This window comes from Leptopilina heterotoma, unplaced genomic scaffold, assembly GCF_015476425.1.
Source record: "Leptopilina heterotoma isolate Lh14 unplaced genomic scaffold, ASM1547642v1 Lhet_47, whole genome shotgun sequence".
Lineage (NCBI taxonomy): Eukaryota > Metazoa > Arthropoda > Insecta > Hymenoptera > Figitidae > Leptopilina > Leptopilina heterotoma.
Genome location: NW_025111098.1, coordinates 1751380 through 1765538, shown reverse-complemented (window position 1 = coordinate 1765538; position 14159 = coordinate 1751380). Strand labels below are relative to the sequence as shown.

Genomic DNA, 14159 nt, shown 5'->3' with positions numbered 1-14159 from the left:
ATCAAGATTTATCACTGTGAATGTGAATTTTATCAATTTTTAAGTTTTATGATGAATAATAATGAAATAGAATTATTTTCAAAATTTTACCTGTCTAATACATACACAAAAAGTATCATTTTTGACGAAAGGACAAAGTGCAAAAAAAATATTATGTAATATGTTTCTGTGATCCTGAAAAACAATTAATATTAAATAAACAACTTAATAGTACGTTTTTTACATTTTTTTAAAACTTTTTTAGCGAATTTTTGTATGGTGACCACCTTGGGGCCACTTTTTTAAAAGTCGAATTTTCAACTTTTTTTAAAAAGTGCCATAACTTTTTTTTTATTAATGAAATGAAAAAAACTTTATGATAGGAAGTTAGGTGATAAGATAAAGTTTCAAACGCCGTATTATTGTCCTTTATATATAATTCCATTTGAAATCTACAGTCGTTCAAAAGATGGGTGACCACCTTAGGGCCCTCTCCCCTATTATAAAATAGTTAAAAATCTAGTCAGAGAGAACTAATTTAATTTTTTTGTTTTAAAGTAAGAGTATAATATAGAAAGTTTAGAGTCCACAAAAAAAAAAAAATAAAAAGAGTCCACAAAAAGTAAGAGTACTTTAAAGTTAATTTGTTCTACCAAAAATGTTTTAGAACCTTTTTTGAAAAATAATTTATCCTTTCATCTATTATAATTAAAAAAAGTACTGCGATTGAATTCCTGCAAATTTAATTCAAAAAACCCTAAGTAACAAATTTGAAGTGAATCCGATAAATTTTTTTTTAAAATCATCCGCCATATTGGATCCACCATTTTGAATTTTCAAAAACTATTATTGGAATCGTGATCAGCGACCCCAAAAGCTTCCGTAGGCACAGCAGAAGTGAAAATAATTCATATCTCTATTTTTTGTGTTAAAAAATATTTTTAAGACAGAAATGTGCTATGCTTTATTTTTCAATTTTTTTTCATATATAAAACAATAGCTCCAAAGTCAGGGTAAATTTTTCGTCCTGTCGGTCGTTAGTGGATTAAACTTTCAAAAATCTAAAATTTTGAAAAAAGCCTTTTGAAAATTGTGTTAAAAAATAATGTACAAGTAATTTTGAAAGTCTCAATTTGTAAAGCATTAAAAAACGCCTTGATTGACCTATTTTTGGTGCAACCTAATTTGATCAGAAATTACGAAATTATAGGTATTTTAAAAGGCAAAAATGATCGAAAATATCATTTTTGAATTTTTTTATTTAAAAACTTTTCCAAAACTATTAAACTATTATATTATTATAAACATCTTATAGAATAATTTAAAATACATTGATTGAATAACCAAGATTTAATCATTTCTTAACACATTTTATTAAAAGTTCTTCTTTTTAAAAGCACAATTTTTAAGAATTGAGTCAACTAACTTTTTTATTTACAACTCTTTTTCCAAAAATGATTATTTTAAAAATTGTTGTGAAAAGACTGAAAAATACGAGAAATTAATTATAGTCACGAAAAAAACATATGGGCTATTCCATATTTTTTTGGATTTGTGAATGTAAATCTATTTTCAGTAGCTTATAAGTCTAAAAATATTAAGTTTAGAAAAAAGTTGACAATAAAAAAATTTAGTTTTCTTTTGACTTTGAAGAAATGTAAAAAAAATGTTTCAATTTTTTATTTAAAAAAAATGTTTTTATAAACAAATTAATTTTTTTTTTAACTTTGTGCCCGATTTTTTTTATTTTTAATTTATTTATACCTTATAATATAGAGAAACAAAAATAAAAAATACGTATTTAATTTTTTTCTATAAAGAAAGAGAAACACTATAAATTACATATATAGAATAGCCCATATGTTTTTTTGCAGAAACCATCCCGGTAAGAAGGGTGGAATAGAGAATAATTAAATTTCCTGAAAATTTGCTTGAAAACGAGAATTTTGAATTATTCTGAATAGAATAATAAACCATAAAATAAAAAAATAGAAAATGCGTTTTAGAAAAACTGTCCTCCAATCGATAAATATATATGTGGGAGAGATGACCAATAGGTACTTATAATTTTTGGAATTTTTAATCATTAACATTACTTTTCTCTTTTTTCTGGTCGCATTTTGACATAAATAAAATAAAAGTTATTATACTGACTCAATAAAATATGAAATTAATAATTATGTTAAAAAATAACAATATAGCAATGAGAAATCTGAAGTTTTCAAATTATTTTAGACCCATGCAAGAAAAAAATAAAAAAAGATTGAACTTACATTTTCATTTTTTTTTCAACTATTTGTTGTTTACATTTATTATTAGTAACTAAAGGTTGAAGAATAATCCATAATAATAATAAGTGATATTCTTTTTTACAAATTCTGTAAAATATTTCATTTAGCCATTTACTTTGGACTTACCCTAACTTTTAATGTATGTTTCTAAAATCATACTTAGTGCAGCTTTAGGTATTAGCTTTTATTTGGCTAAAATAAGACATGGTTAAAAATAATTCAAAACTCTCTTACTACAATTGTATCTTTGTTAAATCTAAAGCTTAATTTAGAAAAAACTGAACGCTTTTCGTATACTCTCCCTACTCAATAAACATTACTATAATTGTATCTTTGATCAATCTGGTACTTTTCATACTCTCTCTATCCAAGAAACATAACATAAGAGTATCTTTTTCTTGCCTTTTAATCGATTTTATAATAAGGATTACCTAAGGTAAAAGCACCAATACTTGGAAACTTTTAAGATAGAAGCAAATTTAGCAACGATTTTTAAAAAAATAGTATAGTTTTACTTGCCAAACTTTTTATATTTCGTTTGTATTATGTCCAGGTACTGGTGCTTTTACCTTATACACAATTATAGAAGTATTAAAAGATTATTAACAATTGAAAACAGTGATATCGGACTGGCTTTAAATCCGAACTATTAAATCAACATCGAAATAAATTATATTTTATTTTTTAACTAAAATTTATTGGGATTTAATTATTGTAATATCTCCTCCACGTGGCATATAGAAAAGTGCGACGTACAGAAATTATCCAACTATTTACTATTCGAATCTATAATATGATTTGAAGTGAAGAAAATCAAACGCTTACATTGCCATACAATTAGGATGGACGATTAGAATAGTTTTCCCTCTTTCATTAACTCCTCCTAAGACAATTTGTCAATACAAGGCGAAGTCATGCTATATTTAATTTCATACAACACCAGTGCATCGGGTTAATTTACAAATCGAAATTTTAGTTTGAGGAAAAAATTTGCTTCTTATCTTTGCTGTAATTACTTCAAGTATAAAAGCCATGGTAGCCAGGGAGTATCCAATTGTTCCTACATAAAACAGGGCAACAAAAATTTGTTCCTTCGAAATCATTTGCAATTCCGACTTATTATTTGTTTGGGGTAAATTGACATTCGTTCTGTAAATCTCTCTCGATAATCCAAATTCTAAAACGTTTAAGATTCTTTTAATAAAATCGTCAAGATATGGTGTAAAAGACTCTGTGAGAAATGGTTGGTAAGAATGCGAAACAGTTTCTTCCAATATTTTAACATTTGTTCTGCCGTTTTTTGACAAATAATTTTTAACATGATGTGGAGAATTATTTATAAGACAGGAAATATTCTTGTAATCAATATACTTTAGCAAACAATCTCCTTCTAATATACTATTTTCATCATATGTCCCATCTTCTTCAATTATACTATATTCTTCAAACGTCATATCGTCATCAATAATACTATCTTCTTCAAATATTCTAACTTTTTCAGATATACGTTTCAATTTTTGTCCTTTTTTTGCTAATTGTCTTCCAATATTTTCTATTTTTCCATTGTTAGCGAGTTCAGATTCTCCATAATATGATAAGGCAAAATGTACGTCAGCAGTCATAAGTGGTGTTAAATTCGAATTGAGAAGATCTGTGAGAGTTGAAATTTCTGGCGATGGTCGAAAACTGATGTCGAGGATTATCGAATAAAAATAACCAGTAAATACAATGCATGTAATAATCAATGATCCAAAAACTGTTCTTTCTGCTAAATTCCGAGGTTCGCGATTCGCAGACATTCCCATTATAATTTGGCTAATGTTTAAAGTTTGCCATGTACTGTTGTTGAATTTTATCAAAAATGCTACTAATCGGATGACAGAAATCGTACAAACTGTCACAATGATCATGTACCAAAATTCTGTTGAAACAATTATTTCCTTTGAATTTTTTGACATTTGTGGAATAACAGCTTTAACAGGATACATTGGTTGAAGTAGTATATTAATCAAACCCACATCCCCATTCCGAACATAAAATTCATAATTTATATTCTCATTAGGGTACAAATCTTTTGCTTCGTATTCGAAATGTGATAGTTTTGACCATATGTGATTATATACATAAAAAATCATTTCAGAATTCAGTAGTACAAGAGGTAGTGTTTCCAGTTCAATATAAATTTGTCGAGTCAAAATTCGTAAAAAATTTATAGCCATAAAGTATTCGTACACATATGAATTATTAGTAGATAAAATATGCTTCGAAAACCACTGACTTTTTGGTGATAATTCTGCAGAATCAAACTCTGGGATATATAATCCTGCATACCAATATTCTGGGAAACTTAAAGTCTTTTCAATAATAAGAATTAATTTGTTATGGTTTTGTTCAATTTTTAGAGTCCGTTCATTCATATTTATCAAAACACTAAATTCCATGAAATTGTAATCTCTAACAAATGACAATATTCCGCTGATATTTATATGAAATATAGGATAAGACGGCACTATTAAACATTTTGGTTTTGATGGCCCCTTTAATAAATCATTTCTGTCGTCAGTAAAAAATTCCTTGAATTTATCGAATGTTGTGTTCTTTGTCCACTGCAAAACGAACAGTCCAGTAATTTTAGGTCGCAATAGTGTCTGTAAACGTTGTTTAGTAAGAGTAGAATTTATATCACTGTACTTGACCGTAAACGATGGAAAATGCGAATTCACTGCTGACATGAGAGAATCCATCAATGGGTCCGAATGGACTAATTCATCGTCAAGAAGGTACACTATCTGACGCAATCTTGAATCACTTTTCAAATACTTTATCAATCCATCATAGTAATTACTTGCCGAAGACACTACCAGAATTTCTTTCCACAAAATTAAGCTGACAAAAAATAAGTCTTTAAATTTCATGGTTGCACAACCACTGCTTTTGATCGACAGAAATCGAATGACAACTACGAGGAGTTGCAATAAAATTATTTAGACCTTTTATTAAAATAACTTCCTTCTTTTGATGGAGGTTTATAAAATAGAATGGTTCTTGATAAGTAATCAAATAAATTATTTTTATTCCACTTAACTTTTCATTTCTTTTATTAAAATAAAAAGCACTTTAAATTTTATTTCTACGATTAAGAATAATAATGAATAAGGATGATTCTCCGCGTAGCGCTCAATTTGGATATTACTAATATTAAAATTGTTTTCAAATTAAGAAACATATAAGTTTTTAAATTAATTTCTTTCTTAGTAATTCACTTAGATGAGTTAACTAATGCTTTTTACTAATGTTAAGTGATGTTTCAATTTTATTTTTTATATAAATTATTCAGTTTTACAAAATGATGATTAGACCGTGACACGAAAACGAGGGACTAGAAATAACAACAAAAATATTGAAAAATAAAATTTTTTCCCAAGTGTTTTATTTTTTTCAATTCTACTAACGCAGACATCGCAATACGAAACTTTCAATATTCATTATATTGATTACTATATCATACTACAAATTACAATTTTTTATATGAAATGTTAAGGGGACTGATCCACACTTTTTTCCTCTCTTCTTCTTGTCGTTAATAAAAATTTTAATTGTTGCACAATTGACAAGTTTTAAATAGTTTGAAATATTTTATTTCTGAATATACTTTATAATTCTTAAAGAATAATTTGCCATAATAGGTACTTAAAATTGTAAATACAAAAAATTTAACTAAATATCAAAAAGTATCACAGAAGTCTCATCTAAGTCAGTGTAACATAGTTTCTGGGTTTTCAAATACTTTTCTGAACTTGAAATTATTTTTACTAAGTCATTATATATAATAATATACTTATTGTATATTAATATACTTTTTGCTAATATACTTCTTATATATTAGCCATAAAAGCTGTGTTGCTATTCGAATATTACCAGCAAATATTCAAATTCATGAGAAAGTAGGACATTAGTAAAAAAGGCAGGACAGATGTTAAAAAATAAGGACATAAGGACTTTATATTTATGTAAATATTTTAACAGATTTAATACAGTAAAACATTTATCTACAATGTGCTGATTCTTAGAAAAATATCATTCTCTTTGAGCAATACATAAAATTTCTTTTTATTTTTGAGTAAATAAACTATCGGTAACTATAATATCTTTGAATTTCTTTCCACCTGCAGACTTGACAGATAAATAAATACTAATACCATTCTCCTGCCATTTGGATTTTAGCAGCACCGAACATCCTTTACCTGTTAATTTACAAATTATATTTTAGTTTTACAGTTTCTATGACCTCAGAATAGAAAGAAAAAACTCATGAAAACAAAATAATTTCAATTCTTTATTTTTAACTCTAGAAATATGATTCAACAGTTTACATGAGTCCTTTCCCTTCAAAAAAATATAAATTAATAATATTGAATATTTTTAATTATTATCAAATAATTAATTATAATAAATAAAAAGAAGTACTTACTCACTAGACCTCGTTCATGAGCTGAAGCTAATTGATTTATGACTCTTCTCTCAACTTCGTATTTAATAGAGCGAGCGCCATAATGTGGATCATATCCATCAGCCAAGGCGGACGAAACTTCTCTGTCCCATTTCAATTCTATTCCATGTCTTTCTTTAGCACGTATCGACCAAGATTCAAGTTCTCGTGAAACTAATTGAATAAGCTCTGCTCGAGAAAATGGTAAAAAATAAACTATTTCATTGATTCTTCCTAAAAATTCATCCCTTCGAAAGTGAGACTTCAAAATCGGTCGAACCTAGAAAACAAAATAAATTACAGTAAAATCGTCAAAATAAAATATATATATATATATATATATATATAACTTACCACTTCATCTTTAAAGTTTCGTGAGATTTCAATGTGTTCTAATTCTTCGTCTTTATTTTCTTTTTTTTCTAGTCGTTGCGAAATTATACGTTCAGCTTCCTCCCTTAATTGCATACCATGTTCAGCTATTTCTTCACTGGCTAAATTGGATGTCATAATAAATATCGCGCTTTTACAGTCAATGGTTTTACCTTTTCCATCAGTCAATCTACCCTAATAAATATTCCAAAGATAATTTCAAATTAAAAGACCATAATTACAAAAATAATTAATTTAATTAATAATTAATTACAAAAATACACTATAGTATATTATAGAAAATACAATACCTCATCAAAAAGTTGTAAAAGGACAGTTAATACGTCTGGGTGCGCTTTGTCTACTTCATCAAACAATACAACAGCATTAGGAAATTTTTTCAACTGTTTAGTTAACTGACCACCATCATCATGACCTACATATCTGTTAAAATTTTTCAATCATTATTTTGTATAAATTAATTATTGTTGATATTATTTCTTCATCATTTGATAGATATTTAATTAAAATCAACTCTAGTTGATTTTAATTCTATCAAATGATAATGATAATCTATCTAAATTATTATCTATTATCTATCAAATGATTATATAAAATCAATTTTTATTTTTACCCAGGAGGAGCTCCAATAAGTTTTGCAACTTCATGTTTTTCTTGATACTCGGACATATCAAGTCTTATGAAGCTTTCGCGTTTATTTTTATGAATATAGGCAGCCAATTGTTTGGCCAATTCCGTTTTTCCAATTCCTGAGGAACCAAGAAATAAGAAGACTAATGGATGATTTTCATCTATCCAACCATTTTCCTTCCTTCGTATAGCTGAAATTTACATCTTATAAATCTTTCTACAAAAGGTGAAACTTTCATACACATAAAAGATTTTTGATTCTCTCGATTTTAAAAGAGAAATCTTCTTAAATGAACATTTTTTTTCTTTGAGAACGAATAAATCGCAAAAAATAAAACTTACTGGAAGCTACAATAGAAATTGCACCCTCTTGACCGACAATGTACTGCTTTAGTCTTTGCTCCAAAGGAAATCTGCGCCTTTCTTCCGCTTCCTAAGTAAAGTTATCACAATATTAAAAGATCCTTTTTAAGTAAAACTTTAATTTATAAATACAACATTAAACTGTAGCAATAACGCATAATTACCCTTTCTTTCATTGCTTCAGCATATTTAAGATTATATTTTACAAGCAATTCCTTAATCTCTCCTTCTCTCGCGTAGTCAACAGCACGATAACCTTGTTCATTTTCAAGTGCAGGATTTGCTCCTGCATCCAACAAGGCTTGAACACTTTCCTTAGAGTTTGATAATGTTGCATAGTGCAAAGCTGTAAAGCCTCTAAAACTGGCTCTGTTATTCAAATGATCAGAAAACTCCTCTTCACGTTTCACAGCAACTAAATAAAAAAATTTGCACATGTTCATATAGGTATTGAAATAGAAGACATTTGTGTACAAATACACAAATTAGCTTTAATTGATGGTATCTATAACCGGAATCTAAATGGACTTACCTTAAATATAGAACTTAATTTAATATTTTAATACTTACCTTTTGTATATTTCATTTTTTTATTTTAAGCACCTTCTGTTTATTTTAGAGACACGTTGCTTGATGCTTAACATTTACTTTTATTTTTGACGTTTACTCGGTGTTAATACACATTATCAACAGTGATGCTAAATCAGTTTTAATGTGAAGTGAGAACCTAGTAAACGCCAAAAACAACCTATGGTATTATTCTTATAAAAATTATTGAAGTAATTTACCATCAGTTGGATGCAATCCTTTCTCCACAGCTGTTTTATAAATACTACTAAATTCGTCCCCTAAATTTACATCAACTCCTTTAGATATTAAGAATTTAATGACTTCAGCTTGACCATTTATAGCAGCTACATGTAAAGCATTCCATCCTAGGGGATGCCTCAAATTCACATCAACACCATCGGATAAAGCCTGAAATTTATTTCACATGAATCATTTCTGAGAAAAAAGATTCAATGCAGTTCATGGACTTTGAACTAAAAAAGTTATTCAGTGCCATACGGTTGAAAATTCGCAAATCTGTTTTTCAGGTCAAGTGGGACGAATTTTGAATGTAGCTAATTCTAGTTGGGGCGCTTTTGTTTCAAACCACCATAAACTCATGGATTTGACTTAAAATATTAATTTATGACATAAATGATAGTTTTTATTTTAAACTATATACACAGATGCTTCCTCAAACCCTGCGAATGGAATGGCTACAGCGGCTTTCTTTGACGAAATATCCAACTACACCCAATGTACTCCTCTCCAACCGCACATTACGGTTTTAACGACTGAACTCTACGCCATCTACTCAGCGATCACATACGCAATAGAACACGATAAAACACGTACACTTATAGTCACAGACTCGTTGTCCTCCGTCTAAAGACTCAAGAATTGTCTACTACATTAAGACAATCCATATTTCATATATAAAATTCTAGAATTACTATACACAAATTCCGATCCTGGCACCCCACCTTACTTTAAATTTCTCTGGATCCCATCACATAATGGCATTCTGGGTAACAAATACATTGTTGTAATTTGCTACGAAATCAATATCTCAAATAACAACAATAGAATGTATTTTTAACTCCCTCGCGATGACTTGAGAATGAGTGTCTTTGCTTTGGACAGGAAAGCTTGGCTTTCTCATCTCTGGCCTTACTCAGAGCGAGACCTAACGGAGCACAGATACTTCTCAAGAGTATCCCCTAAAGCGGCCAGGCCCTGGTTTCTGGATCTCAACCACCCGAGGAGTTGGATAAACATCGTCACTCGACTAAGAACAGGCCACACTCTAACGAGTGAAAATTTTTTGAGAATTAATTGAATTGGAGCGGCACGCTGCGATTGTGGCGAAGAACGTCGTTCCCTTACTCACTTATTAAATGATTGTCCAAGTTTCGCACCAGCAAGACATGATTTTTTAAGATTCTGGCACAACAAATTTCCCAATTCAGTCCCCAACACGGCAGGCATTGACGAGTTAGTATTCTCGCCCAATGAGCAAGTGGTCAGAGAGTTAGGAAAATTTTTTACATTCAATCACCATTTTATCTAATTTACAGTCTAGACAATTGTCCAATCCTCCCATCAACTTACTGGAACCAGTTTTACGTATAAATATGGTTCCCACCGCTTGCTGGCTGGAGAGATCCATCTACATAATTATATTCTACTCACGGGATTTCACCTAACAACAGTTAATTTTAATACATTTCTTGTTCTTCTCATGTTATTAGTTTTGACACTCGGCAAGGCCACAAGTTATATAAGAAGAAGATATAGAATTAGCCTATAAAATTAACATTAAAAAGAAACAATTTAAATATTCATTTGTCACAGAATTCCAAAAGAGAATTATTATAAATATCAAAAGAGAATTATTATAAAAAAATTATAAATCAAAAGAGAATTATTATAAAATTGAAATTTAACTGAATTAAAATAAACTATTCGTTTCGGAGGTTGGCGACGAAAGAACAACGAAAGAATAAATAAGACACGAATCTTCATTTTTCTATGTCTTCAACAAACTCAAAACATCAAAAAATAGACAGGAACGTAGTAACATGAATTTAGGCCCTAATTCTTGAATTCTTTTTACAAATTGTAAATTTGTATAATCCAGATGTTGTTTGATAATAAATAATTTACTAGACTCTCCTCATTATCTTCTAATTTTAATGTAAAAATCTCATTACAAAAACACAACGGGAGTAAATCCAACAATTGCATTTATCCCTTAGAATCAGGTTCATATGGCGATTTTAATGGGCCACCGGCATAGCAGCTTTACGTATTAGGAGACAGAAGGCTCAGTAAATTCTACCAAGGTTGTAAAATAATTTCATAAAATGTGGGAAATCCAATGCAGAAAGACATAAATACAACACTCCATTGAATCATCTCCAAAATAATAAGAATCCAAAAATGTGATTCACTTATTTTCTACAATTTTCAACTAAACTTCATCTCTAAATCAATTATTTTAAATAATTTTCAGAAAGTTCTTCTAGAATTAAATTATTTAAATACAAAAAACTCAATTTTTTAATAATTTGTAACTATCCATGATTTTTTCTTAATATTAAGGTATAATAAATATTTTCAAAAGATTTTAATAAAAAAATTCTTACAATTAATTTTGAAAAATATTTTTAAAAAACATTTTTTAAATAACAGTTTTTTAATTATATACAATTGAAAAATGTCCAGACAATTGAAATTTAGTAAAATCTTTTAAAAATAATTGAATTTTTGAAAAATATAAATAAAAATAATAAAATTTTCAAAGAATTTTCATTATAAATATAACCATGATTTCTCTGAAATTTTAATAAGTCAAAAAAGTATATTTTTATAAATTTTTGTCTACTTTGTTCGAAGATAATTGAATGTTTAAAAATTATGATACATAAAACAATTCTAAGAATTAGTTTTTAAAAATATTTTGATATAATTTTTCGAAAATATTTGAATTTCTTAAAAAAAAATTTGTATAATTTAAAACTAATCAATTTTTAATGCATTTTAATAAAAAATTTTAAACATGATTTTTTTCCAAAATGTTAAAAAAAATTCAAAAATTTATTGAATTATAAAAATATATAAATTAGGGGAGACTGGGGCGAAAAGTTAAATTTTGCATAAATGATTTTTTTTTGACAATATAATCCGCTTAGATGCAAATATTTGTATATCAATATTGTAGGGCAATTTGTCCCCTACAACTTTCAATAAAAAAGTTCCTGATATTTTCGCAAAAAATACATGTTTTGTCCTTTTTTGAAAATTTTGTTTTTTTTAACTTTTCGCCCCACCCTGGGGCGAAAAGTTAAATTCTATTTTTAGCCTACTAAAACTATTTTCTGATAGGTGATAAGTAGTAGATAAGTTAAAGTATACGTAAACAAGTAATTTAGTAAATAAAAGATCTTTGTTTATTTGACAAAAGCTTTAGAATAGTTGTAAAGTTAAAAAATTGAAATTTCAAAAAAAAAAAAATTTTTTGGTTTATTTCATGTGAACGGTCTTGTTTTTTGACAGAGTACTTGCCCAATGTTAAATAAATAATTTTTAAATAAATAAACCCAAAAAAACGAAAAATAAAAAAAAATTTTTTAATAACATGTAAAAATACATTTAACTTTTCGCCCCACCCATTATTTAACTTTTCGCCCCAGGGTGCGTTTTTGGCTTTAAAAACAAATATAAAAAATCTGACTAAAGATATTTAGCAAATACCTTCAGGTATCTCTTCAGGGGACCTAAATAATGAAGTAAAAAAATCGCGGTGAGGATAAATGCAAAAAATATACTTAAAAGTTGATATTTTCTTTTTCGAAAAAATTTTCAAAAGTAGGTTGAAAAAAAACATTCAATATAGACACCACAAAAATTAACAGAATTGCACATAACTCCGCACATGTATTTAGGGTGATAACACCCTTCTATACTTAAAATTGCAATGCTCTAACTATTCCCGTTCGAAAGATAATGAATTTTAACGGTTTTGTCAGTTTAACTTTTCGCCCCAGTCTCCCCTATATTAAATTTATTTTTTGCATGTATTTGAATTTTCGGAAATATGTAATTGAAAATACTAAAAATGTTGAATGTTAAAAAATTAGAAGTTAATTTTCGTTAATTTTCATTTTTAAATTTACATTGAAAGATTTTTCATTCATATTTTTGATAATTCAATTATTTTCAATATTTTCAATTATTCAAAAAGATTTTTATTATAAATATATTTGAAAAATTAAATTATCTTAAAAAATGATTCTAAAATAATTTTTGAAATATTTGTTTGTAGTTATTTTTCGAACTATAAATATCGAAATAAGTTGCACTTTTTTTACTAAAAATTGTGGCACTGTCTTTACTGACATCTGGGCAACTTATTTATTTTAAAAAATATTTATTATAAAATTATAAATACTCAAAATTGGCAGCAAAAATTGACGACCCATAAACAACAAAAATTTAGATTGGTTAAATTTTCACAAAATTCATCCCACAAGCTCTTAGAGATCTCGAAATATTTATGAAAATTCATACGCACACATGGAATGGCATTTATCAAAAATGTGATTTTTAAATTCTTAAAGAAATGTAAAGAACGTAAAGAAATGTGAATAAATCGAAGTGGAAAATTTTCAGTAAAAAAATAATAAAATAAAAAGATTTATAGATTCTAAAATGAGGAAAATATTAATAACCATTCGTATTATTAAATACCCTTTTAAGATCTTGAATGTGTCCATACTGTGCTGCTCTGAAGAATCGTCTCTCTACAAAAGTAAAATAGACAGTTAAAATGACGTTTTTAAATATATCAAGAAAATTAGAAAATATTTACCTTTGTTAACATTAGAACCATCACCTAAAAGTATTGCTGCACTGAGGCCGCTAAAAATGTACACTAATTTTTTCGAACTTCTGTTATATGAATACGAGTATTCCTCTCTATTATATTTATAGTCGTTTATTCGCAAAGACGATATCAGTCGAGAAAAATAATTTTTTGAAAGAAAAGGTATACTGTCAACAGTTTTATATAAAGGAAAAATATTTTTTTCACGAACAAGCGTATATGTTTTATTTAATACTTTAGGCTCAAGACACCTTTCTGACTTTAAAATATTTAAAAATAGTTTTAAACTTTTCTTTTTATTGCTATTAATGCAAGTTTTCAAACATTCAAGATACATTTTTAGGTTATTTCAAAACAAACAATGTGACAGACAGTATTAATTCATTAGGTTAGAAAATTGCTATATTTACTGAATGATTTAAACTTTTATCCCAATAACAAATAAATATATTTCCACACTAGAAACAAACGCATCATTTCTTGAATTATTTGAATGGGGGCATTTAAATAACAATTTCATCATCTGTCAATAACAATACATAACACGTGAAAAACAACACAGGGATGAGAACAGATG

At 27.6% G+C, this 14159-nt stretch overlaps 1 protein-coding gene across 1 annotated transcript; it reads right to left on the bottom strand.

The window, feature by feature from the left end:
- Positions 1–6246: 6246 nt before the first annotated feature.
- LOC122507457 (caseinolytic peptidase B protein homolog) lies at positions 6247–14152 on the bottom strand. Its single transcript, XM_043620175.1, has 10 exons — positions 13568–14152; positions 13447–13499; positions 8934–9123; positions 8310–8560; positions 8125–8215; positions 7766–7973; positions 7443–7575; positions 7114–7326; positions 6742–7039; positions 6247–6514 (listed from the first exon to the last, which is right to left on the bottom strand). The coding sequence occupies exons 1-10, from the start codon at positions 13917–13919 to the stop codon at positions 6381–6383; spliced, it is 1923 nt and encodes a 640-aa protein (XP_043476110.1). The 5' UTR covers positions 13920–14152; the 3' UTR covers positions 6247–6380.
- Positions 14153–14159: the final 7 nt, after the last annotated feature.

Excerpts from the sequence above, each read along its gene's own strand:
- LOC122507457 (XM_043620175.1), bottom strand. The coding sequence starts at position 13,919 with ATGTATCTTGAATGTTTGAAAACTTGCATTAATAGCAATAAAAAGAAA. Across the intron at positions 7,974-8,124 it reads AATTTCTATTGTAGCTTCCA|CTATACGAAGGAAGGAAAAT; the intron begins GTAAGTTTTATT and ends TGTAAATTTCAG. Across the intron at positions 7,040-7,113 it reads GAAACTTTAAAGATGAAGTG|GTTCGACCGATTTTGAAGTC; the intron begins GTAAGTTATATA and ends TTTGTTTTCTAG.